The following is a 26454-nucleotide window of genomic DNA, read 5'->3' as shown; positions in this document are numbered from 1 at the left end:
GTATACTTGTTTTTGTGAGGGGCTTTCCTGTACATTTCAGGATGTTTAGCAGCATCTCTCACTAGATGCCACTAACAAATTCCACCCCCTCTTCCTGCCAGCAAACTGTAACCACCAGAAGTAGCCTCTTGTCCCGCAGACATGTTCCATGTTGGGGCAAAATCATCCCTAATTGAGAATCACTGTTCTATAGCATTATTATTTTAGCAGTTAATCCATGTGGGACCATCCTTTTTGATATTATATAGGCTTTTTAATTAAATTATTGTTGGTTTGCTATCTGTCTCATTGACTATTTTTGTGTATTTCTCTTGAGTTATTTGCTGATAAATTTCTGACAAGTAGGTGTACTGTATTATACTCCTTTGTATCTAGCAATGATTGATTGATCAATGTCATCTACTATTGAATGACTCATTCATTCTGGCATGGTGCATAAGAGCAAGATGCCTGTGTCTAAATTCTGGTCCCACTGCTCACTAACTGTCATTTTGGGTAATTTAGTTCACCTCTCTGTAGATCAGTTTTCTCTTTGTATAAAAAGGGGAGAATAGTATCTTCTTCAAAAAGTCATTTGGAGGATTAAATAAATTAATATATGTAGAACACTAAAATAATGCCTGCCCACAGTAAATACTATCCAAATATTACCAATTATAATGTGAATATAATGTCAAAGGATACAACTTAGTGGAATGAGTGATTTCTGTTCCCGCAGGAATATTTTATGTGTTTGAAAAAATATGATAATCTATCCAAAAAATTAGAAGATCATGTGCAAAGTAAAACGTGAAGATCTATAACAAGCAATTTGCCACAATGTAATGTATGAATGGTTGTCAAATGACTGACAAATATTTGGAGTCAGAGAAGAGAACATCACAGTGGAGTGGAATGGTGGGGGAAAGAGTCACCAAAGAGGTAAAAATGGACTGGAACTTTGAAAACAAGCTGTGAAGAGATAAGAAAAGAGTTTAGGCAGAGAGAAAGGTTCAATAAAAGCCTCAAGAAGAGACAAACCATGGCACATTCTGGAGAGACTGAGTAAACAAGTCTGGCTGGAGTAGAAGGTTGAAAGGGACCATGTGTGAGAACAAAGCAAAAATCAAAGTCCATGTTTTGTCCCATGCAATCAACATGCTCATTAGCAATTAAAATCATAAGAATGATATATTTTAGTTCATTGTTATAACTAACATAACTGCCTTTGGTGGCTAGAATAGTCACAGCCAAGGCCCATAGTCCAATATGAAGTAGATATGCACCATAGATTTCTTTATTTCAACAAGAACAATAACTCATGATCACTGAATATTTTCTGCATACCAAATAGTGTGCTGAGCACTTAATATTCATTAATATGCTTAACTTAAATAAAATTAAATTAATGCCATCCTATGGTAGACCACATTTCACAGATTAAATAATTATACAAAAATACTGTATATATTCAAGTTGAGTGGCTCACCCAGTATCACATGATTAATGTCGTGGAAGGGTTTTCAAAAGCTGTGCTCCAGCTACTGTACTGACATTTTCCACAGGATCTTCTTTATCTAGCTTTTTCTTTATAAGTTTTTCTGTACATGTCCCCTCATGTATCTCAGATCTTCTGCCATTCTGAGCTTTTTTATTTTTGCTATACTCCGGACACAGCATTTTTTTTAATTTGTTACTCTCATTTTTTTTAGGTAAAGGTATGGTCTTGATCAACATGACATAGTAGCCATCAGCTGTAGTACTTCCTTAATGCTATCATCACTGCTACACATTGATATGCTCAGGCTAATTTACAGATTTCTTTGTAATTAAATTCCTTTTAATCAGGATGTATTAGGATTATGTTTGCTAACTTTCCCAGTAACATAAATCAAAAATAGAAAGCTGTTGACTTGGGGCGCCTGGGTGACTCTGTCAGTTAAGGGTCCGACTTTGGCTCAGGTCATGATCTCGTGGTCCATGAATTTGAGTCCTGCATGTCAGCTGTGCTGACAGCTCAGAGCCTGGAGCCTGCTTCTGATTCTGATTCCCTCTCTCTCTGCCCACCCCCTCCGCTCTCATTCTGTCTCTCTCTTCTGTCTCAAAAATAAACATTAAAAGATTTTTTTAAAAAGCTGTTGACCAGATGCAAAATGTTTACTTCAACTGATTACAACAATCATGATTACTATCCCAATGTACAGTCTTGCATAAAATGGGAGATTAAATCGGAAAGGTGAATGGACATGTTAATTTGACTGTCTAGTTATAGAGGGTGAAATTTACATTATAGCTTTAGGGGTCCTTAAAAAGTTTTTGAGTGGAGCTGTGAAATGCTGAAACCAATATTTTAGGAAGATAAATTGATGTGGGTATGCAGGAAAGTGGAGGAGAAAGAAACTAAAGCAAACATCTGGAAGACAGTAATCCAGGACTGAGTGTGAAGGTCATTTTTAAAGGGTAGAAGCAACATCATTTATAGTATATTAAGTATTTGGCTTAAGAGAAAGGCAGAATATATGAATTCTATGAAAACATCATCATTAGCCTATCGTGATCATGCTCATAAACTGTAAAAGACATATTCACACACATCCCATTTTCCTGGTTAACAGTCAACTAGGAAGCTTAATCCCATGGATTCAGCATCAATTTCTATGCAGACGAAATGCCTTCCATCAAGTCCCTTCTCTACCCTCTTTGGAACTCATACACCTAACTGCCACTGCTCCTCTTTTTTAACACACACACACACACATATACACACACACACACACACACACACACACACACACACACACACACACAGTGTCTCTGTGGTGTTTCATGTAGCTTCTCCCACTCAAAGAACAAATCACCCACTTACTGAACACCCACTATATGGCAGCCGCTGTATCTTTATCATCTCACCAAATCTTCAAAACAAACCTATGGTCGTAAATGATCATCCTTATATAACAAAGGAAGGAACTAGGGCTCAGAGAGATTAGAGGACTTGATCAACCACCAGAACTGGAATAGAGACAAATGGGAAAGGTGGGGTCAAAAATAATACTTTTTTTGCAAAAACATTTTACTATTTACAAAACATATTTACATTCCTTATTTCTTTACATCCTAAAAATAATTCTGTTATCAATAGGAAATGGGTTTTATCAGGAACAATTTCTTGGATATCATTATTTGAAGATGTTAAGCCTACACTTAGGTATGAAGACATCTTTTCTCCAAAATACCAGCTTCCTCGGTGTTCCCTGTAATTGGTAAGATCCCTATTCCCCTAAAGAGTATACTGACTCATCCCTTCTTAGGAAACCAATCTTAAATTCTTACCCCTACCACATCTGAAATCACACCTTTGGAAAGATAAGGAGGGGCAGAGAAATAACAAAAACAGTTTAAGTCCAACCCACATCCAAGACATCTTTATCTGTTCCTGGAGAAAAACTCATCCATGTTGACATTAGCCTTTTAAGTGACACAGATATGACTAACCTGGCTTGGTACTAAATGCCTGAAAATAAGTCTATCTAAAGATTGAGATAAGGGTGCTTGAGTGGCTCAATCTGCTAAGCATCTGACTTCAGCTCAGGTCATGATCTCACAGTTCATGAGTTTGACCCCTGCATCAGGCTCTCTGCTGTCAGTACAGAGTCCACTTTAGATCCTGTGCTCCTCTCTCTCAATCTCTCTCTCTCTCCCCTTCCTCCTCTCTCTCTCTCTCTCTCTCCCCTTCCTCCTCTCTCTCTCTCTCTCAAAAATAAATAAGCATCTTTTTAATCTTAAAAAAAAAATAAAATAAAGAGTGAAATGAAACTAGTGCCCATTGACCTGATTGGTTCACGGAGAATGTTTTGACTTATGTCCCTCTTTCCCCAAAGAACATGCACCAAAGGTTTACCTGAAGTGATTCTCTCAGAGGGTCCAATTAAAATTTCTTAACAAAAGCTTGGCTAACTCTAGTCTATTATCTTCAGATAAAAAACTAGGAAATTCTGAGGAAAACATTATAATGTACTCATTATCCATCTAATATTTTCATTTTCTCTTTCAATCTCAGAACATTGTTATGTTTCCTTCTAGAGTGTTGGGGTAAGGGAGGGAATATACATTTACTATAACAAGTATGAGGGTGAAAATCTTGAGAATGTTGGCACTGGGTCACTAGCTTTATCTGCAGATAAAAACCTGAACAAAATAGATAATGGTTAATTTTGCACCTATTTTACATATATTTCCTTCAGCTCACCAAAATGATTGTCTTCAGAGCTTATGTCCATTATTCCTTTACTGTCCTCCCTGCAATTGAGTTCTCTGAATAAATACAAGGGTTGGTTTACAATTAAAAATAATGAGACTCTACTGGGCCAATGTCCTTGCATGCAATAAAAGGGTGTGGGCTAAATTACAGGAGCAGAGTTTGGTTTTTTTCCCCGTTTTGCTTCACTTTGATTGGTGGATTGGCGCTTTAAATAAAGGTTTCTGGTCTTCCCTGAATGAGAGATACAGAGCGAGTCCTAGGCACAGACCAGAAAAAATTTTAATCTTCTTTTCTTAGAACTGTCTTGGTTGGCATCACCAGGCCCTGAGAACACGGTGCATGTCAACATTGAAGGTAAAATGTGATTTTATGATTTCCATGTGATTCCTATAAGTTCTTTTTTCCTATCTCCAAGTAGCTTTTATACAGAGGATTTTTGTTTGTCACCAGAAGCTGAATAATAGTTTATTGTAAACCATTAGCATGTTCCAGAGAAGACATGCCTAATATCTTACCAGCTAAGAAAAAAGACTAATCTATAGACTTTTTTTCTTTTTCTTTTTCTTTTTTTCTTTCTTTTTTTTTTTTTCTATTTGTGATTATTAGTGACAGCGCCTAATTTAGAAAGGCATTAGAAGACAAGCAAATTTCTTGGGTAGGCAGATTTCTGTTCATATAAGAGTAAAGAGGCTTTTCAACTTCTAGAATAAACTTAAAGAGATAATTCATTTTAGAAAAAGGAAAACTCAGTTTTGAGACATATTTCCCACTAATATCAAAGGCATTTAAAATATTCAGTTCATTCTTACTTTTTTAATATTTATTTATTTGGGGGGAGAGCACAAGTGGGGGAGGGGCAGAGAAAAAGGGGGACAGAGGATCTGAAGCAGACTCTTCACTGACAGCAGTGAGCCTGGTGTGGGGCTTCACCTGGAAGATCATGACCTGAGCCTAAGTCAGACACTCAACCAACTAAGCCACCCAGGCATCCCTCATTCTTGTTTTTTAAAAGAAAAGTTTTGTTATGTTTATCTGGATAACTGAAACATAGAGTGATACATTCTAATATATCTGCAAATAAAGGTTTGCTATAAAATAATCATTGTATTATATTTCAAATGCATTTCAAAATGTACTCTGGAGAGAAAGTATAACATCCTGTGAATGATACTTAATAGACCAAAATTTCACATAATGGAACAGATTTTCAAATTCATAATTCATCTTATGAAATGAAACACAGCAGTTAAAGAACACAGCACAAAGGTTGTTCCTATATGTTCATTTAGGTTGTAACTCCATAAAAAAAAAAATCACTTAGATATTTTTTTAATTGATTGTCAATTCATTCCAAAAACTAGTAAGCATAAATAAGTTTAGAAACATTTAATTGTGTTTTATTTTTATTTTTGTTTTCTTGAAACTGATTGTTTTGGAAGAACAGAGATGTGGCTCATTTAAAATATTGCCTTTTAACCATTCTGAAATAAAAATTCATCTGATTTAATTCTCCAACCCAATTCTGTTTCAGATCCCACTTTCCAAAATGAAGGACCTAATACTGATCTTTTGCCTCCTGGAAATGAGTTCCGCAGTGCCGGTAAGTCATAGTTTTCTAGATATTCTAGATTCTTGGATGCTAAGCAGTACGGAAGGACATGGTCTGAAGTTCATGCATGGACTCATTTGAATTAATCCAGTGGTAGAGTTCCTACTGAGTCAAAGGTCATAGGTGTCCAGACATCAGCTTACCATCTGAAAGCAGTAGGTCAATGTAATTTTTTTATTCAAAAAGATATTAAAATATTCTGAAGAAAATTTTGAAGTCTTATTCCATTCATTCAAATATAAAAGACTTATGTACCCTCTGCAATGCCATGGCACAATTTTATTATAACCACTTGCTGCCGTTGTGCAATTGAAATGGAGAAGAAATTTCTCCAAAAAAGTAAAGTCCATTTTCTTCATTTTTAAAAGAATAATATTAGCCAAATCATGATGGTTACAAAACAGAGCTAAGTAATTCCATTTGAAGCTAGTAATTAAGTAATTAACCAACAGATTTGCCTCATGGGGGAGATATTATATGACTGAGAGTTGAAGTTTCTTAAATCAAAACATGCTATGGCAATGGGGCTAATTGTATGTTATAGTCCTATACCTGGCTCATTCTAACATATGTTGATATGATCTCATGAATACAATCCTCTGGGTACTAAACTCTACCAGCCAATAGTATGTGTTTCTATTTTCATGGAGACTTTGTTCTGCTGCCATATGCATTTGGCAAATATTGACCAAACACCTGACATGTATCCAGCAACGTGCTGGGCATTGGAGCCATAAGTTTGACATGATCTCTTGTCTTGAGGAACTCATAGTTGGACTTAAATAAACTTTCAAATATTTAAGTTCCCTGACAAAAAAAAAAAAGATTAGCTACTTGGGTTTCTTAAAGTTAAATGTTTGGGAGAAAGGGGATAAAAACTGGCTACAAGGATGAAAGCCTCAACTCTGCGAATAAAAAGAGTTTCTATTCCATTACTCAACATGAACTTTAAGTGAAAGAAAAAGTGAAGCTGCCACCCTAGCTTACTTTTGTATAATACTTACCCTGGGGTCAGCCTCAGCCATCCACTGTCTAATACCTTGACACTCCTGGAACTTATGCTGGCCCACACCTGTGTCAATCAGGTCCACCCTGAAGGACATGACAATTGTTTAGGATTGCTGACTGACTGCCTGTCAAGTTAGATGTTCTACTTTTACTCCCTCCTTGGAAATGTACCCTCTGTCCATTTACATTCATGTAAATTTGTTGTTAATTCATGACTTGGAGTAAATGGAAAGGAAAGTATACTTTGTAGTTGAATCTGTCCAAGATACCTTATTTGTGTACTGGCCACTGGGAGGAAGGAAGGCTTTATTCTCACAGTCCCCCAAAATGCTGAACAATCTGCTCACTACACACACACACACACACACACACACACACACACACACACCAGTCTTCCTGTCTACACAACTGATCTTTTTCTCTGCTTAGAGTATTTGCTACACATTTATAACTCTTTTTCTGCTATCCATTTCCAAAACTGAACTATTTGGAGCAATTTGCACCATGACTAAGAGGGCAAGATTTTACTTGTATAAAAAAGCGGAAAGTGGAAGGTAGATAACACACTCAGGAAACTATTCCTCAACTTCTTACCTATGAAAAAAAAAATCCCAATATATTTAGTGGACGCTCCATAAATATTTGTGTATAAATGAAGGAAAGAAGGCATTGAGAACCTGGGACCCTGGAAAGTAAGGATTTCCAAAGAACCAAAGACCCTCAAAATCCGAAGTACTCTAATTCTTACTCTTCCATTCTCCATTTTTTTTCTACTGGTATTTATGCATATTAACAAAGATTGCTTTAGAAAGAAAAATTTCTTACACTTTAAAAATCTAGTTGTAAGTATAACTATATTTTTAACAACTTTTAAATGAATACATTAAGTATAATAAAACTTGACTTTTTTTTAAGTGTATATTTTGGATATGATCAAAAAATATAAACACAGATCAATAGATTTATACATAAAATAATTTTTCATAAATGATGATAGAGCATTTGTTGAAACCCCTTGAATGGATGGGAGGTTAGGTTTTGCATGTGCTCTTTGCTGAATGCCATGATTCCATGCCACATTCCATGAACCAGAAACACGTAAGCTTGGCAAAACCACAAGAAAATTGACCTTAAGTTTGTCCCTTTTGCTTACCTATAGGATAATTTCTTTAAGAATACAAAGTATTCTTGGTTTTCTATTTTGTAGCTTTATCCTACATTGTATTTGTGCTCAATGTAATCTCAAAGTTAAACAAAAATTTCTGCATTAAGGTACAAAGGGTAGATGATTCATGTGGGAGCAAAGCCATTAAATATGATGTTAATTCTTCCAATTAATTTAAATTTTTCTTTATTCTGCTTAAAAACTCAAGTCAAAATCCCTCAGCTGGCCTTTATGCACTGGGCTAGGCTTTCTATTTCCAGTATGCATTTAGGGAAGGTTCTCACCAGATATCTCAAAATTATTCTTATTTCCGTCTAGATGTTTCCTCAGCAACCTGGAACACCAGGCATGGCTAGTTTGAGCCTGGAGGTATGTATCGTCAGAGTATTTACATGTAGTCTTTACATTTGTATGGTCTTGGTAAGAGAGAAACACCATGGGCAGGCTCTGTTTTCCTGGTCAGAAGTCAGTGGCTTTCTAGAGAAGTTCCAGAGAAGCATATGACATTTATTAGAACCTCATCTTCTCATTTTACTGCAATTTTAAACTCTCAGATATTTTACTCTTCAGAATGTCATCTGTGTGTGAGTCAGATCAATACTAATATTTAATATCTAACATATATTATGTATACATTATATAACTACTATATTAATATAATTACTACATTAATTAAAACACATTGTTCTGAAGCCACAAATGGTTTACATTTAATTCCATCACCTTATAGTATTTTATATGACAATGTTCCCCTGAAGAGAATTTACCCCACAAAATGTGGTTGTTTATAAGAACTCCTGTAAATAACATTAACCTGGTTTTGTGGCACCTGCTTCATAGCCTGTTTGTCTTGCTGAAGTTCTCATAACTAATAATACTCTGTTTAGAAAATCTCAGCACACTGGAAACATTTGACCATGTCAAAAGAAAATATTAACAGTTATGAATAAAAAAACATTTATGAGATTATAAATTTTTCATAAGACCTTGCAAAGTTTATTCATATCATGATAATCTGGGGGCAATAGGCTAGAAGTTTATTTCAAACAGAAGCTCACAGAGTTACTTTTTTCTCATTTTCTAGCTTAAAAACAACTCAAAGCACTCTAAACCTCTTCCCATTAAATTGAAATTGACTTTCTGTTGAATTGGCAGCATTCTTGACCATCTATCCAGATACTCACCATTTTCCCCAGTGTGTTTTACATTTACTATTTTGAGCCCTTTTTTATTTGGGAAGGAGGTAAGGGTGCTTTGTTTTGTCTTGTTTTTGTTTTGTTTGCCTGTTTGGGGATGGATTTATAAAAGGCAAAGTAAATTAAATGGGGAAGGGAGGAAAGCGTCAATGAAACAATGTTCTCATGATTAAGTTTCTATTTCAATTGAATGAGCTATTTTCCAATGTTTTAATGTGACCTTTAAATGATACCTTTTTCTCTTATTTGATTAATGATAAAAAGCAAACTCACTATTTTAATAGCAATAACAACAATGGCACAACCACATTTAACATTTCCACTCTTCAGTGATGATTGTGTCTATTTTATTTTATTCAGCTGACCCACTGGAAACTTTGTGCTAATACCATATATTTAGAAAATGGTTGTACCAGGGGCGCCTGGGTGGCTCAGTCGGTTAAGCGTCCGACTTCGGCTCAGGTCATGATCTCATGGTCCGTGAGTTCAAGCCCCGCGTCAGGCTCTGTGCTGACAGCTCAGAGCCTGGAGCCTGCTTCAGATTCTGTGTCTCCCTCTCTCTCTGACCCTCCCCCATTCATGCTCTGTCTCTCTCTGTCTCAAAAATAAATAAACATTAAAAAAAATTTTTTTTTAAAAGAAAATGGTTGTACCATATGAAAAGGAATATATGTGGCAAACACTAACCCACCTTTTTTCTTGATAGACAATGAGACAGTTGGGAAGTTTGCAGGGATTAAATATGCTTTCTCAGGTAACCTTATTTTCAAATATTTCTTATTGCAAGAATTAATGGTGGTGGTGGTAGTGATATTATTAATAGCAACATTGTAATTCATAAAATTTGTTTGTGAATAGATATTATCCTAAGTATTGAAAGAACAAATGAGTAATTAAGATAACCTAAAACAAAATAAGACCCTTGGATGGGATGGTAGGTAAAACAATATTTAATGTTCTTGAGTAAGAAAAAAATCCTTTCTAGCACTTCAATTTTATTGAACAGCCCAAAATATGAGTGCTTAAAAAGCTAAATCTCAAGTAAGTTTATGGGAATCTTGCAGTCTGTCTTAGGATGGAAAGTATGTCTATTGGAAGAGAGCATTTACCTGTCCACATTAAATTCACCGATGTCACACTTTTGCTGTCTCCACACTTTCTATGGATTTTGTAGAAAATTAAAACCAAGTTTAAGTCACTACTGAAATAAAAACATGTGTTTTTTTTTCTTTTTTCCCCCTACATGTCTTTAGTATTCAAGATTTGGTTTTGGAAAGTCATTTAATTCTTTGTGGATGCATGGTCTCCTGCCACCACATTCTTCTTTCCCATGGATGAGACCAAGGGAACATGAAACTCAACAGGTAGGTTAATTGCATCAATGTGCTTGAAACTTCACGCTGAACAATATTTGCCTTCTCTAACTTATCATATACTAGCTACAGACAGATAATAATAATAATGAATAAAAAATTATCCAAGTATTAGCAAGTCAAAACCTATAATTGTTTTTAGTACTTAGGAAAAATTAAAATAAAGTGGTCCAAACTTTCAACTTATTTGTATATTTATTTCAAATAGGAAGATATGGCCTCCAAAATATAAGAGGCCTATGTTAATGACATGAGCCATAACAAGAGAGAAACTATCTTCAAGATGGAAGCAGGCTATATCCTGGACAATTCTCATCTTAGTCAAGAGTCCCAAATAATTATTCAAAGTCACATTTAAAATGATGCCAAAGGGGCGCCTGGGTGGCGCAGTCGGTTAAGCGTCCGACTTCAGCCAGGTCACGATCTCGCGGTCCGTGAGTTCGAGCCCCGCGTCGGGCTCTGGGCTGATGGCTCAGAGCCTGGAGCCTGTTTCCAATTCTGTGTCTCCCTCTCTCTCTGCCCCTCCCCCGTTCATGCTCTGTCTCTCTCTGTCCCAAAAATAAATAAATGTCGAAAAAAAAAAAAATTTTTTTTAAATAAATAAATAAAATGATGCCAAAGTCCTGGTTAAAATATCATGAACCCTACAGTAATCAATAAATACATCAATCAGTTAACCATTATTTTTTTGGTGCCTAATAAATGCATAAGCCAAATTATAGATTGGGAGTGAAAATGAAAACATTTAAAAATGGCTCCAAGGTTCATGAAGTTTCAGATCTGATTGGGAGATAAGATAAGACAATGTATTACAAGGTGTTAAATTATGAGGTATCGGTAATAAAAAGCCATAGAGTTTAGAGATGGGCAGTAGTTGAAGAGGCAAAGCAGAGCCAGATTGTTGTGAGATTTCCATACCACTTTGAGGAGCTTGCAAATGATTTAAAAATAACAGGAAGCCATCCACCACAGTTAATTTCAAAAAGGAGCAAATAAACATGGTTGTTTTAATAGGAACTTTTGATTCCAGTGCTCACAATAACATTATTCACCAAGCCACATTTAGTGGGACAATAAATAATGTTAGTAGTGACTATTTCTCCACTTGATTATTTCCAAAATGGACTCCATAATGCAGGAATTTGATTGGTATTTTACTTAATTATCACTTCTCTCCTTTCATTAACTCAAAACATATATTATTTACCAAGTGCCAGGCACGTGTTAGGAACCATGTTAAGTGTTAGGGCTATAAAGTCAAAGAAGACATATTATTGTCTCTCAGTTGATGGTGGGCAAAGATACCATTGTAATCCAGTGAAAAAGTGGTAAAAGAGACATACCTAGAGGCAGCTTTGGGAACTCAGAGGAGGAAACAACCATTCTACCAGGAAGTCCAATAGTTTTCCATATTCTTCAGCACAGATAGTTCCAAAGGAAGTGGAGGAGACAGCCACACAAAAGACTGCCCCAATAACATTGACTTTACATAAACTGGTGCTTCCTAAATGAACATAAGCTTCAGGCCAATTCCCCCAGACTCTCTTGCAAGTAGAAAGCTTCCCAAGCCCTTTTGTTTTAGAAATTCTAGACACCACAGTTCAGTGAGCTATCGCTTCCTGACACTCCTTTCAAATTTCTCTGCAGTATGAATATTCTTTGCCTGTACATCCCCCACCTCTCCCATCGCAGCCATCCCTGCAGCCTCAACAGCCAGGACAGAAACCTTTCCTCCAGCCTACTATTGTAACCGCCATCCAGGACGCAGCCCAGAAGGGAGGACCTCAGCCTCCAGTTTACCAGGGACAACCGCCCTTGCAGCAAGCAGAGGGGCCAATGCTTGAACAGCAGGTGGCACCATCAGATAAGCCACCAAAGGCCGAGGTAATTCTTTCTCAAAAGTCCAATCAGGATTGCCCACTAACTGGAAGGAAAACTGATTTGCAGAGCATATTTAAATAATCGGAATTTTCAGGCATAATTTATGACAATACAAATATGTTTTTTTTTTCAACGTTTATTTATTTTTGGGACAGAGAGAGACAGAGCATGAACGGGGGAGGGGCAGAGAGAGAGGGAGACACAGAATCGGAAACAGGCTCCAGGCTCTGAGCCATCAGCCCAGAGCCCGACGCGGGGCTCGAACTCACGGACCGCGAGATCGTGACCTGGCTGAAGTCGGACGCTTAACCGACTGCGCCACCCAGGCGCCCCAATACAAATATGTTTTTAAGCAGCTGACATATCTGTCCTTTGCCATCAGAAACAAGGCATGGATTCTAAAAAGATCCTGTGCCTCTTAGTTTCTTAGTCACATAAGATGAAAGCTTTCAGGGGAAATAGGACAGCCCAGAGAAGTCTATGCTTCCTATCATCAGGATCTTTTTCAGCGTTGGAAGGACTGAGAAGACTGATTATCCCACAGCATTGCATGTAGTATTTTGGATTATTATTTTTCTATCTGGTGGAGAAAAAACAATCATGCAATAATGTAGAGAAAAGAGCAGTAATAAGAAAAGGAAGCTACCATGTAACTAGCATGCTGCAGGCATTTGACATTCCCCCATGTCACCCTGATTAAAATCCTATAAAGATAGATATTATCATCCTTTTTAAAAAGAAGATAGACTGGGGCACCTGGGTGGCTCATTCAGTTAAGCATCCAACTTCGGCTCAGGTCATGATCTTGCGGCTCGTGAGTTTGAGCCCCGCATCAGGCTCTGTGCTGACAGCTCAGAGCTTGGAGCCTGCTTCAGATTCTGTGTCTCCCTCCCATGCTCATGCTCTGTCCTTCCCATGCTCATGCTCTGTCCTTCTCTGTCTCTCAATAATAAATAAACGTTAAAAAAATTAAAAAGAGAAGACAGACTTTGTGTCCTGCCTGACTAAATGAAAGCGAAAATCAGGAAATTCATTTTAGATTGCTTATTATAGTCATAAATAAGTTAAGAGTATGTCCAGTTCTACTTTTATAGTTTAGTAATTTTAATATTCATCTATGATGCAGCTACCAGGAATGGATTTTGCTGATCCACAAGGCCCATCAGTAAGTACAGATCTCAATGAGATACTTTATTAAGAAAAATATCTATACTTCAAGAAAGAAGAGGGGTGCCTGGGTGGCTCAGTGGGTTAAGCGTCTGACTTCAGCTCAGGTCATGATCTCACGGTTTGTAGGTTCAAGCCCTGTGTCAGGCTCTGTGCTGACAGCTCAGAGCCTGGAGCCTGCTTCAGATTCTGTGTCTCCCTCTCTCTTCCTGGCCCTTCCCCACTCGCACTCTGTCTCTCTCTCTCTCTCTTAAAAATAAACATTTTAAAAATAAAAAAAAAGAAGAGTGAAAATGTTTAATTGCCCCATTCATTCATGAATATGAAGTATAATGGGTTCCTTTGTTTTCTTAAATATTAAATACTTATTTGTTAGACTAATCCACCTGAAAATGCATTTCATATATCACTTAGAAATGGCTGTAATGGGAGGTTTGCCTGTATTATAGCAAAAATGAATTACTAATTCTGTTTTTCTATCACTTAAAGGTGTTCCAAATAGCTCGTTTGATATCTCGGGGACCAATGCCACAAAATAAACCTTCTCCAGTAAGCTTTTTAAAAAATATGCCTCTGCTTATAATTTACTTGAACATTTTTCCTTGGAAAATGCATTTTATGATGATTATTGTATTTATATTTAGCTTTATCCGGGAATATTTTACATGTCCTATGGAGCAAATCAATTGGTAAGTCTGTAACCTACAAAAAAATATCATTTTAAATTAAATATTATCTTAAGAGCTATAATTATAAAAATCTAGGCTTCACACAAAAGATTCCATATTCTCTGAGTGCCTAATAGCAAATGAAATGTCAAGGAGGCACACTTTCTATTTGAGTAACTCTAGCCAGACACACACACATACACACACACACACACACACACACACACACATATACAACAGCATTTAGGAAAGTTAAATTTTCTATCTGAATTATCCAACTTGGCTCCATGCATTTAATAATGACTCACCTCTACACTTTACCCTGCCGTTGGACATGGCATTAACTTTAAGGTTTAAGGAAAAAGTTAACTTTTTACTTTACTTTTAACTTTGTCTTGAGTAGCTAATGGGATAATAGGAACCTACTGACTGGTAATAAGATGCACTGTTTCTTTTTGAACAGAATGCTCCTGCCAGACTTGGCATCATGAGCTCAGAAGAAATGGCGGTGAGTAATGTCCTCAAACTGTTATGAAAATAGTGGTCAGGGCAGAACAGTCACAAAAGACTTGCTGCAAGAGGCATTGGCCATAAATGTCACTGAATATACAGCACAGGACTCAGATTGTTCCACTCAGAAACCAAAACCTTGATTCTTAGGCAACATGCAAAGATTTCGCCACATTTCCATCAGTCATTTCTGAGTCATGACCATTCTAGAACATAAGATTTTGCCCTGTTTCTCGAATATGAGCAGAGGAGAAACCTGTCCTGAAAGGCCATTATCATTGAATGCTTCAAACCAAAAAAAAGACACACATGATTTGTACAGAGTTCCCATTTCTTCTCGGACCAAATAAATTCAAAACAACAAATTCAACAGCTTTGCAAATAATTTAGACCTCGACATTGAGAGACAAAAAAGAAAAAGAAAACAACTCTATGTATTATGTTATCCTCACCCCAAGTGTAGCCACCATCTGTCACCGCACAACACTGTTACAATGTATACATGAACCTAACATGATGTTGTGTGTCAACTATATTCAGATAAGAAAAAGAAAACTAACCGAGTTTAAAAGGTGATTAGTGTAAAATTCAAAGTGCGTTAATAAGTTAATTTGAGCATATTCTTTTTCTATTATCCATGCATACGACAACTTTAAATTTTGAGACCAGTAGACTTGCACAATTTCATATTTTCCCCCAGAAATTTCCACCTGTTACCTGTTAGAGGACAAAACAAAATAAATACCATACTAAATTAAATTGTTATCAACTATAGATCCTATCAAATGAATAAATACTATAAATATGCTATCACCGAAAGAAAACTCTCATCCCAACATTCTTTTTTTTTTAATGTTTATCTATTTTTGAGGGAAAAAGAGAGGCAGAGTGAGAGCAGGGGAGGGGCAGAGAGAAAGACACGGAATCCAAAGCAGGCTCCAGGCTGTGAGCTGTCAGCACAGAGCCAGACATGGGGCTCAAGCTCACAAACTGCGAGATCGTGACCTGAGTCAAAGTCAGATGTTTAACTGACTGAGCCACCCAGGTGCCTTTCTCATCCCAACATTCTTGAGTGCCTTCTATGAACTAGATGCATAGGAAGACACTATAGAGGCAAGACAAATTATATAAGATTTCTGTTCTCAAGGAGTTTACTCTCTAATCAATGGGAAAGTTAGATACAAGGGCAGATAGTGTCAAAATGTTGTGATAAGGGCAAACAGACCTATAAGAGAGGTAAAGGGGAGAGGGAGTTAGCCCCGGCAAGGGGTTCGCAGTGCCATCCCTCAAGGAGATGATGTGAGAAGCTGAGATTTAGAGAGTGGAGAGCCAAGAGAAGGTAGGAGAAAAGAATGCGGTATCCACATACTACCAACACAACTGGCTGAAAATTCAAGTAAGCGTTAATTATCATCTTATCATTTTAATTATTTATATTCTGCCTCATGCTTAAAAGATTTTGTAGTAGCTTATGAAAAGCCCCCAATAAAGGTCACCAAAAAATTGAAGATAGAATTTAAAATGAGTAAAAACTGTAAGCAATTAATTAAATGAGATTACTAACATGCAAATTACAAAGCCATACAAACATTGTAAGTAGCCCAAAATTGGAGGTTGGATATTTTGGGGCAGCAAAGGCAGAAAAAAAGAGACCTGGTATGTTCTACAATTCTAACCGTCCACAGAAAGAAAATATTTCAGTTCCTCCAGAGAGATCAAGCTTCTTTTTCTGACACATGTTCTAAAAATAAAAAGAAAGAAAAAGAAAAGGAAAATCTTAGAGAGGGCTTTGTTCATTTGAGAAATGATGTTGAGGTGGTTTTCTAAAATATCCCTCAACAAACTCAGCAATGGACCAGTTTTTGTTTGTTTGTTCATTTGTTTTATGATGGCATTGCCTATTTTGGCTGCTTATTGTTTTCTTAACATTAAATTTGAACTTCCATTTGCCTGTAGACTTGGTTCTGCCCTGCTTCCCCACTTCTCTCCTTCCTGCTTTCATTCAGACTTGGCAAAGGGTCTCCACCTGCCTTCCACCTTTCCAGAAAAGTGCAAAATCCTCTCCTTTATATTTCAAAGCCAGTTTAGTGAGAAATGTGCTTACCCAAAGCTGTCAACTCACTCTTTGTTCCCTAACAGTTTTTTATGATTTCTAGGTGAATCTGACCAATTGTGATTGTGTGGTATACTTAATAGTAGGTGATAACGGTACCTTTGGTAAATGGTCTATTTCCAGGGAGGCAGAGGAGGCCCCATGGCCTATGGAGCCATGTTCCCAGGATTTGGAGGCATGAGGCCTAACCTTGGCGGGATACCCCACAATCCAGCCATGGGTGGGGATTTTACTCTGGAATTTGACACCCCAGTCGCCGGAACCAAAGGCCCTGAGAAGGGCGAAGGAGGTGCACAAGGCTCCCCTAGGCCGGATGTCAACCCGGCCGATCCGGAAAACCCAGCTCTCCTTCCAGAGGTAGCACCTGGTGCCCTGGGAGGGCTTCTTGCTCACCCAAAGGGCAACGACCCCAGCCTGGCAAGAGGTCCTGCAGGGCAGAGTGGGGGACCCCCCAGGGTCACCCCAGCAGAAGCTGACCCACTGATGACCCCTGGATTAGCAGATATTTATGAGACCTATGGTGCCGATGTGACCACACCCCTGGAAGAAACGCCCACGGATACCACAGCCATCCCAGATACTCAGCAAACATCCATGCCAGAAAACAAGGCCCAGCAGCCCCAGATCATGCATGATGTGTGGCATTTCCAAGAGCCCTGAGAGCTTTGAGATTATCAGCTACTTTCTGTATGCACAAGCTCCCCAGCTTTGTCCCTATAGTATATCTCTTTACTGAAACACTTACTACCCTGCCACAGCAAAGGCGTTAAAAATACTGAGCATATATTAATAAATACAAGTGGCTAGAAATAGTGTAGGTCCCCTTCGTGCTTTCATTCTCTTATTGAAATAAAATGTGTTGGCTTTCTCTGTGATTTAGAAATACTATTAATGTCATCAGAGCAAGTTTAAGGGTCTCTGCATGTGAAAATCACTGTTTCTTAGCTGTCTTGGCCACTATAGAATTTCTCTCTCCAGCATGACACCGTCATATCCAGGAAATGCGACATTGCTTTGGAAATTTTTCTCCAAGCAAAGGCACATATTCTCAGAATTATGAGAGACACCATTCAAACATTATTAAACAGGGATGGGTGAACAATCCCTGACTGGTATTAGTGGGTTTGGTAATATTGGATTTAAAATTCTCATTGTAGAGTATTTTATTTAATCTAGTAAAAACACTTAGCTTATTTTAAATAAAGAATTTTTCTCGTTGAAAATATCAGGAATTATATGTTTATTATTTACGTATATTCAAATGGTTAAGAAAGGCATGCTCATTCCCTACCTTTGCTATTCTTTAACCCATTTTATTTAATTTGTTCATTCTTTCATTGAAAGTTTATTGAGTATCTACCAATGTCCTAGGCACTGTGCTAGGCAACGGGCACACAGTCCCTTCCCTCACAGCTTACACTGGGCATGACTGACAAGAAGACAGACAACCACAGTTTTTGTTTTTATGACAAAAACAGCCATTCTGAACCAACTCAAGTATTTTACATACATTATCTCACAACAATACTGCAAAACCCACAACATACGTGAAAAGTGCTATGAAAATGCCAAGCACGGGGGGGAGGGGGGAGAAAAAAAAAAGAAAGAAAATGCCAAGCACAGGGTGCCACCGAAGCCACAGAGGAGATGGCCTCACCCAGCCGGAGAGGCATTGGAGGGGGCTGGGAGGGATCAGACAAGTTTTCTCAGAACCGTTTGCAGAATAAGGCCGCCAAGAGGAAGAAACACAAGAAGAGTCATGTGGGTGCCACGTGAGATTTAGCTCATTCCTGTGAAGTACACTGTGGTAAAAAAGGGAATCAGCAAATGATTGCTACTTGTCACCAAAGCTAGGTATTCAGTCAGGGCTATTTGCCTAACTTGACAGTTTCCGAGGCCAGTTCTGGTCACCTGTGAAAAGTAGCCTCCCACCCCATTCTGTCCACCCCCTCCCAGGTGGCCCAGCCAGGCCTTAGCCTCTCCAGGATCTAGATTCCCGTCCCTCCCCGGTGGAGATTCTGGGGATACAGCCCAGGAGATGAGCTCTGATGCCTCCGGACCTGGGATACTCCAGGAACCACAGCAGGACCGTGCAGCCACCCCTAACGTCTCCCCCTTTTCAGGCAGAGCTCCGCTCACCCCTACCCTATGGCTAGAGCCCGAGGAGACCTGCAGGAGATTAAAACTGTGTCCTGTAGCGGCTCTGGCAAAGGTGCGAGGGTTGGAAAATGAGCCCCACCGTAGCCAACAGGTGCCCACTGAGTCCCACCTTAGCAAGCCAGACAGTCTCCTAAAAAGCAGGATAGTAAAACACATCCAGACAGACACCACATGTTGTCATCTTTGAGTCTTTGGGAATGAGACCCAATCTCCCCGAACCTGAGTTTTCATCTCCATCATGGAGCTGCAAGCCAACTCACCCCACATGGTTGTTGTGAGGTCTATATGAGATGGATAGCGGTGGGATAAAATTGCTGAGTCATAGTGGTTTCCACCTTTTCCTGCTGATTCTTTCCAGAAAGAGAACCCTGCAAAACAATCAGTAAAGAATAGAATGGAATTGTTCCCATTATCTGAATGTGTGCTTTTCCATTCACACTCCACAGCTAGCCTTTTGACTTCTTCCTTATAATTCATAGCATGCATTTGTTTGTTTTTATTTTTTTAATGGTTTTTTTTTTATTTTTGAGAGAGACAGAGCATGAGTGGGGGAGGAGCAGAGAGAGAGGGAGACAGAATCCAAAGCAGGCTCCAGGCTCTGAGCTGTCAGCACAGAGCCCAACATGGGGCTTGAACTCACAAACTGTGAGACCGTGACTTGAGCTGAAGTTAGACGCTTAACCAACCGACTGAGCCACCCAGGTGTCCCCAGAGCATGCATTTGTGACATCACATATGCTGGTTTCCCTGGTGAATCATATCAAGGGCTCAGAGGTGGCCTCTCCATTTGTAGCCTGGGCACTGAACAGTGTTAATAGTTAGATCAGTTTGACAAAGCGGGGATACAGTGTTGTTGAGCCCTTGAATAACCTCTTTCCCTGCCACCATATCCACTTCAAACACTGCTCCAGTGAGCAAACACCAAAGTGGCCAAAGAGGCTAAATGTCACCCACAGGAAGAACCATCTTCATTATTGAGAATTTCCTCCGCCGTGGCTTCCCTCTATCGGGCATTTACATGAGAAACAAGTATGTTCATACTATAGCCCATCCTGAGAGTCCTATCCAAATAGCCTGCCTTCTAGACCTCCTTAATACTAATTTTCCAATTTTATTATCTTTAAGTCCCGGACCAGCTGACCAATCTGGTGCTGTGCTGAGTCAGTGTAAATCTGTAACTCGAGCCATCTCCTCTTCCAAACAAAATAGACGACCAGACACACCTCTTAAGGTCCTGCCCACCGAGTGGCATTGTGGTGCACTAACCGTGTACTTCCAGCTGATGCTGGAATACAGTACAGAAATGCACAAACCGGCAAACATTCTTTCCTCTCCATTAATTGATCATAGATGGGTGGTCACAGGACTGATTCCCCAAACTGGGACACTTTTGGCAACAAAAAGTGGTGTCATGAATGATAAATGAATGTTCACAACAGGTATAAACCAGTACTAGCTAGGGCAAACCTGGACATCTGGTTTGGGGAGGGGGGGGTATTTTGTTTTTGGCTTTTTTGGTCATATGGAACTCCCCATGAGGCTAACTGTGTGGATTGAGGAAAGGTATCAGAGTCATAAAGAGAAAGTACGTGGACGTCTGAACCAATCACTTGTGCAAGTTACTTGAGCCCTCCAGACCTGCTGAAACCTGGCGTCATATATATCGTTCCCACTTACAGTGGAATGCTGCTGTTTATACTCAGTTTTATGGTTTCAGTGGATCCTATACCACCTAGTTCAAGATAGGCAACTCAGCATAATCACTTGGCTCGCATAGCCCGGCATGCTGTCTCTACCAGGGTCCAGTAGCAAGGCAAGAACTTCTTTTCACAAAGAAAACCCTAAAGTTCTGTGCTGTTATTCTGCCAGCGCTTGCCAGAGGTTCCCTGCAGCCACAGATACTTCCCATCCATTTGAGTCCCTGCGTCCTAATGCACAAGTGACAGGGAAGCTTCTGTTACTGAATAGACACCTTTCTTGCCCTACGTTTCACTTAACACTGACAGCCATTCAAGTGATAACAGTTTGTGCTACATGTTATCTTCAAAACACAAAGAAGCCCCACATGTATTGTGCTTTTCTCTTCTTGTGGGGTACTGGGAGCTGCCACAGTTTGCCTTTCACTTTAGCTATCCTGACATGCCCAGGACTACCAAACGTCTAGAAATGTCAGCAGCCCTGTGGACTTTTGCAGTATTTATCTTCCACCTTCTGGCTTGCTATTCGTGCTAATCAAAACCTGTTGCACTGTGTCTTCAGCGTAATGGACTGGCATGGTTTCTTATGTGATATGAAGGTGATCCAGCACCCTTAGGACTGTATTATGACAGTAGGAAAAGTGACACAGCCCTGGGGCAAGACAGTTGAGGTTTGTAGTGTCCCTGTCTTTTAAAAGCAAACTGCTTCTGGTTTTTCTTACTGATTGGAATAGGATGCAAGTATATGGTGGATCAATAACTACATAATAGGCCCCAGGAGTTATGCTGATTGGCTCCAATAAGGGTGCCACACCTAGAACTACAGCTACAACTGGCATCATCAGCTGACTGATTTGCAGTAATCTACCATGATTTCCCAGGACCCATCCAGCTTTTGCATCAGCCAAACAAGTGAGTTAAATGAGGATGTGGAAAGACACCTTCCCTGTATCCCTCGAGACTTCAGTGGTGACACTAATCTCTGCAATTCCCCCTACAAGACTTACCATCTGGTGGGGGGGGGGAGGGGAGGGGAGGAGAAATTGCAAGAAGAGACACAGCTCCAGGAGCTTCCTTCCTACCATTACAGCTTGTGTTCCATTGGTGTAGGAATCTATGTAGGATTCTGCCAGTTATAAGATACATCTATTCTCACTATACATTCTGTGACTGGAAAATGAATTACAAGATAAATCCATTGGCTCCACTGTCAGATGGACATGGACCAAGATTCCATCTCTCATCTGATTTCTATAAGCTTTAATTGGTAAACTGTGAAGGCTTTGCCTGTTCAGGACCACCATCTAACAACCTGCTGGAAGTCTGGGTATTTCCCTTCCCCCACTCCCTCCCACATGCCCTAGAACACTGTGTCAGTTTCTTCTGGAGAAGGTTTAGGGACACTACAGCATACACACGTAGTCTTTTCTCACAGGAACCCGATGTCCCCTTGACTGGGGGGCTGTAGGTCTGGGAACTGGATAAGACACTGTGAGTCCCACTAGGTGACTTGAGTTAGGCTCAATGAACCTAGATTCTTTTTGTCTTCTCATGTCAGGCCACATCTTAACAGAATGTCCATCTATTTTTATCGAGAAACCCATGATCTACTAGGCATCATCACAGATCCTTGCTGGTCAAAGCACTGTGATTATTATTCCATCTTGTGGCCTACCATGGTAATCACATCCTCTTTATCTGAGGGATAAATACCACCATCGGGCCTCTCCTGTCACAGAATCCTATGTTTCCCATTGAGACCCCATCATCATATCTGCCCTACAGAGGAGAAAACCCCAGAGCTCATTATGCCCTAGTGAAGAAAGTATTTTCTGGACCTTTCTGGAGACAGGAGGGTGGAGAGCTAATCTGGAGCAGTAAACATAACAGACCTATTATGCCCATGTGTCTCAGGAGTAGCACATCTGCCACCAGTATAAAGACAATAGTTTGGGGGTGTCTGGGTGGCTCAGCTCACTGAGCAGCTGAATCTTTTTTTTTATTTTTACTGTCATTGAGCAGCTGCATCTTTTTTTATTTTTTTTTTCAACGTTTATTTATTTTTGGGACAGATAGAGACAGAGCATGAACACAGAATGGGAAGCAGGCTCCAGGCTCCGAGCCATCAGCCCAGAGCCCGACGCGGGGCTCGAACTCACGGACCGTGAGATCGTGACCTGGCTGAAGTCGGACGCTTAACCGACTGCACCACCCAGGTGCCCCTCTTTTTTTATTTTTACTGTAAGCAAGCTCTTATTAAACAAAATTCTAAGTGTATACTTTAAAACACTACATTATGCTTTAAATTATCTCCCAGAAGGAAGGTCTGAGGTACAGAAAGAATGAATAGTAAAACTGATAATGGCAGATATTGTTAAACAAACATTCAATGTAAAACAATAATAATAATGTCTAGGGGCGCCTGGGTGGCTCAGTTGTTTAAGCCTCTTACTTTGGCTCAGGTCATGACCTCACGTTTTGTGAGTTCAAGCCCCACATCAGGCTCTCTGCTGTCAGCACAGAGCCTGCTTCAGATCCCCTGCCCCCCCCACTTCCATCCCTCCCCCGCTCATGCTCTCTCTCTTTCTCTTTCAAAAATAAACTTTGAAAAACTTGGGGTGCCTGGGTGGCTCACTGAGCAGCTGAATCTTGATTTCAGTTCAGGTCATGATCTCACAGTTGTGGAATCGAGCCCCACATCGGGCTCCACACTGGGTGTGGAGCCTACTTAAGATTCTCTCTCCCTTGGGGCACCCAGGAGCACCGCACTCATTTGGTTGAGCATCTGACTTTGGCTCAGGTCATGATCTCTTCATTTGTGCCTTTGAGCCCCACATCTGGCTCTCTGCTGTCAGCCAGGAGCCTGCTTTGGATCCTCTGTCCCATCTCTCTCTACACCTCCCCTGCTTATGCTTTCTCACTCTCTCTCTCTCTCTCTCTCAAAAACAAATAAAAATTTTAAAAAAACAAATAAAAATTTAAAAAAAAGATTCTCTCCCTCTGCTCCTCCCACACACATGTATGAACACTCTCGCTCTTAGAGAAATAAATAAATAAATTCAATAATTTTTATGTAGTACAGGAATAATTTTATTTTTATGTATATTGAGTGATTCTGGTTTCCCACTAACAGATGCAAAAGTGAAGTTCCTTTTATTCTATTTTTTTAAATTTTTTTAATGTTTATCTTTGAGAGAGAGAGAGAGAGACAGAGCATGAGCAAGGGAGGTGCAGAGAGAGAGGGAGACACAGAATCTGAAGCAGGCTCCAGGCTCTGAGCTGTCAGCACAGAGCCGATCACGGGGCTCAAACTCAGAAGCCATGAGATCATCACCTGAAATGAAATCAAACACTTAACCAACTGAGCCACCCAAACACCCCAGAGGTTCTTTTTATTTTTTTTTTAAATTTTTTTTTCAACATTTATTTATTTTTGGGACAGAGAGAGACAGAGCATGAACGGGGGAGGGGCAGAGAGAGAGGGAGACACAGAATCGGAAACAGGCTCCAGGCTCTGAGCCATCAGCCCAGAGCCTGACGCGGGGCTCGAACTCCCCGACCACGAGATCGTGACCTGGCTGAAGTCGAACGCTTAACTGACTGCACCACCCAGGCGCCCCGGTTCTTTTTATTTTTAAGAGTGTATTTATTTTTGAGAGAAGAGAGAGAGAGAGAGAGCTAGCATGAGCAGAGGAGAGGCAGAGGGAGGCAGGGACAGAGGATCCAAAGCAGGCTCTGCACTGACAGCAGTGAGCCCCATGTGAAGCTTGAACCCACAAATCACAAGATGACCTGAACCAAAATCAGACACTCAACAGACTGAGCCACCCAGATGCCCCAAGGTTCCTTTTAAAATAAATGTCTTTTCGTGTTTAAATAAAAATATTAAGTAAATAGTACAGGTTATAATAAGATATGATAATCACAGGGGCAGTATAAATGACTATGTCGATGAATGAAGTTTAGGAAGACACTGATTTAATTCGATCTTCTCATTTATGGATGAGAAGATTCAATGCCCAGAGAGCAATTTGTTCTTCAAGTTCTAGTTGCTGTCAGAGGCCGAAAAACCAAGGCCTTCAGATGCCCCACTCAATGCTCTCCCACATGGACCCTTCATAGCAGTTGAACTTCCATTTGAGAATCTAGCAAAAGCTAGGAGTCATCTTTCCTTAGGAAGAAAAAGAAAGAAAGAAAGAAAGAAAGAAAGAAAGAAAGAAAGAAAGAAAGAGAAAAAAGTAAGTGGAGAGAACACAGAAAATTCTGCCAAAAATTTTCAGTGCTTACTCAGACGGCCTAAAAGTCTAATCATTCAAATACACACCAGTATATGGTAATGCATGAGCTGAAGCAAATATCCAAACTGACCCCGAGTCACAATCTGAATTTCATTAGGACTTGAATATACTCTCTTTGGGAAAATAAGTCTCAAACACATAGAAGCTCTGACTCCCTAATTGTGTTCCGCTTCCATCCATAGAACTCAGCACTGAAGGGTTGACTTGTAGAGACAGCCTGTGCGAGCAGCCAAATGACATTCACAGACAGACTATGCTGCATTTTGCAGACGAGACCAAACTAAAAGTTTAGACAATTCCTTTCTTCCATAAACATGAGAGACGGGAGGGAAAGTAGAAGCACTGGCAAGCACCCTGCACAGAAGGCAGACATTAGAAACAAACCCCCAGCTCTGAGAAACCGTCATTATGAGGCTGTTGGTCATAATACTTTTGCTGATGCCTCCAGCACTCTCCTGTACTTTCATCTTTCCCCGGGGGTCAGCAGCTTTCCACTCAGAGACCTGCCTAACAACCGGTTTGATAATGACTTAAAGATAAGCTGTAGTGAGCACAGGGAAGGAAATGACTGTGGGTTTTTCCAGAGTGGATGGGGATTTACATTCTAATTTATTCACAAACTAGAAATGCGCAGGTGATATTTAAAGATGTGTTTGAAAAAACTGACATAAAAGAGGTCAACCCTAGAGTTAAGTGTCTAGCATACTTTGAACATCACTCCAATATGACTGTCTAGGACTAGTCTATCCCTGCGAAGCAAGGAGGACTGAGTCCCAGATAACAGAATACAGGCAACAACCTAGGAAAGAAAGAAAGAAAGAAAGAAAGAAAGAAAGAAAGGGAGGGAGGAAAGAAGGAAGGAAGGAAGGAAGGAAGGAAGGAAGGAAGGAAGGAAGGAAGAAAAGAAGAAAGGAGGGAAGGAAGAAAGAGGGAAGGAGGGAGGAAAGAGAAAGAAAGAAAGAAAGAAGAAAGAAAGAGGGAGGGAGGAAGGAAAGAAGGCAGGAAGGAGGGAGGGAGGGAGGAAAAGAATAAAGGAAGGAAGGAAGGAAGGAGGAAGGGAAAGAAGAAAGGAGGGAAGGAAGGAGGGAAAGAAGAAAGGAGGGAAGGAAGAAAGAGGGAGGGAGAGAGGAGAAAGAGAGAAAGAGAGAAAGAAAGAAAGAAAGAGAAAGAGGGAGGGAGAGAGGGAGGGAGGAAGGAAAGAAGGAAGGAAGGAAGGAAGGAAGGAAGGAAGGAAGGAAGGAAGGAAAGAAGGAAGGAAGGAAGGAGGAAGGGAGGGAAAAAAAGGAGGGAAGGAAGGAGGGAAAGAAGGAGGGAAGCAAGAAAGAGGGAGGGAGGGAGGAAAGAGAAAGAAAGAAAGAAAGAAAGAAAG

At 39.8% G+C, this 26454-nt stretch overlaps 1 protein-coding gene across 1 annotated transcript; it reads left to right on the top strand.

The window, feature by feature from the left end:
- Window positions 1–843: 843 nt before the first annotated feature.
- AMBN (ameloblastin) lies at window positions 844–17674 on the top strand. Its single transcript, XM_043556483.1, has 12 exons — window positions 844–921; window positions 1692–1697; window positions 5772–5840; window positions 8341–8391; window positions 9925–9972; window positions 10472–10582; window positions 12239–12475; window positions 13599–13637; window positions 14129–14188; window positions 14284–14328; window positions 14771–14815; window positions 17054–17674. The coding sequence occupies exons 1-12, from the start codon at window positions 844–846 to the stop codon at window positions 17588–17590; spliced, it is 1326 nt and encodes a 441-aa protein (XP_043412418.1). The 3' UTR covers window positions 17591–17674.
- The last annotated feature ends 8780 nt before the right edge of the window (window positions 17675–26454 follow it).

The sequence above is a fragment of the Prionailurus bengalensis genome, chromosome B1 (assembly GCF_016509475.1).
Source record: "Prionailurus bengalensis isolate Pbe53 chromosome B1, Fcat_Pben_1.1_paternal_pri, whole genome shotgun sequence".
NCBI classification, from domain to species: Eukaryota; Metazoa; Chordata; class Mammalia; order Carnivora; family Felidae; genus Prionailurus; species Prionailurus bengalensis.
The sequence above is the reverse complement of the archived record's forward strand: the minus strand, read 5'-3'. Positions and strand labels throughout refer to the sequence as shown.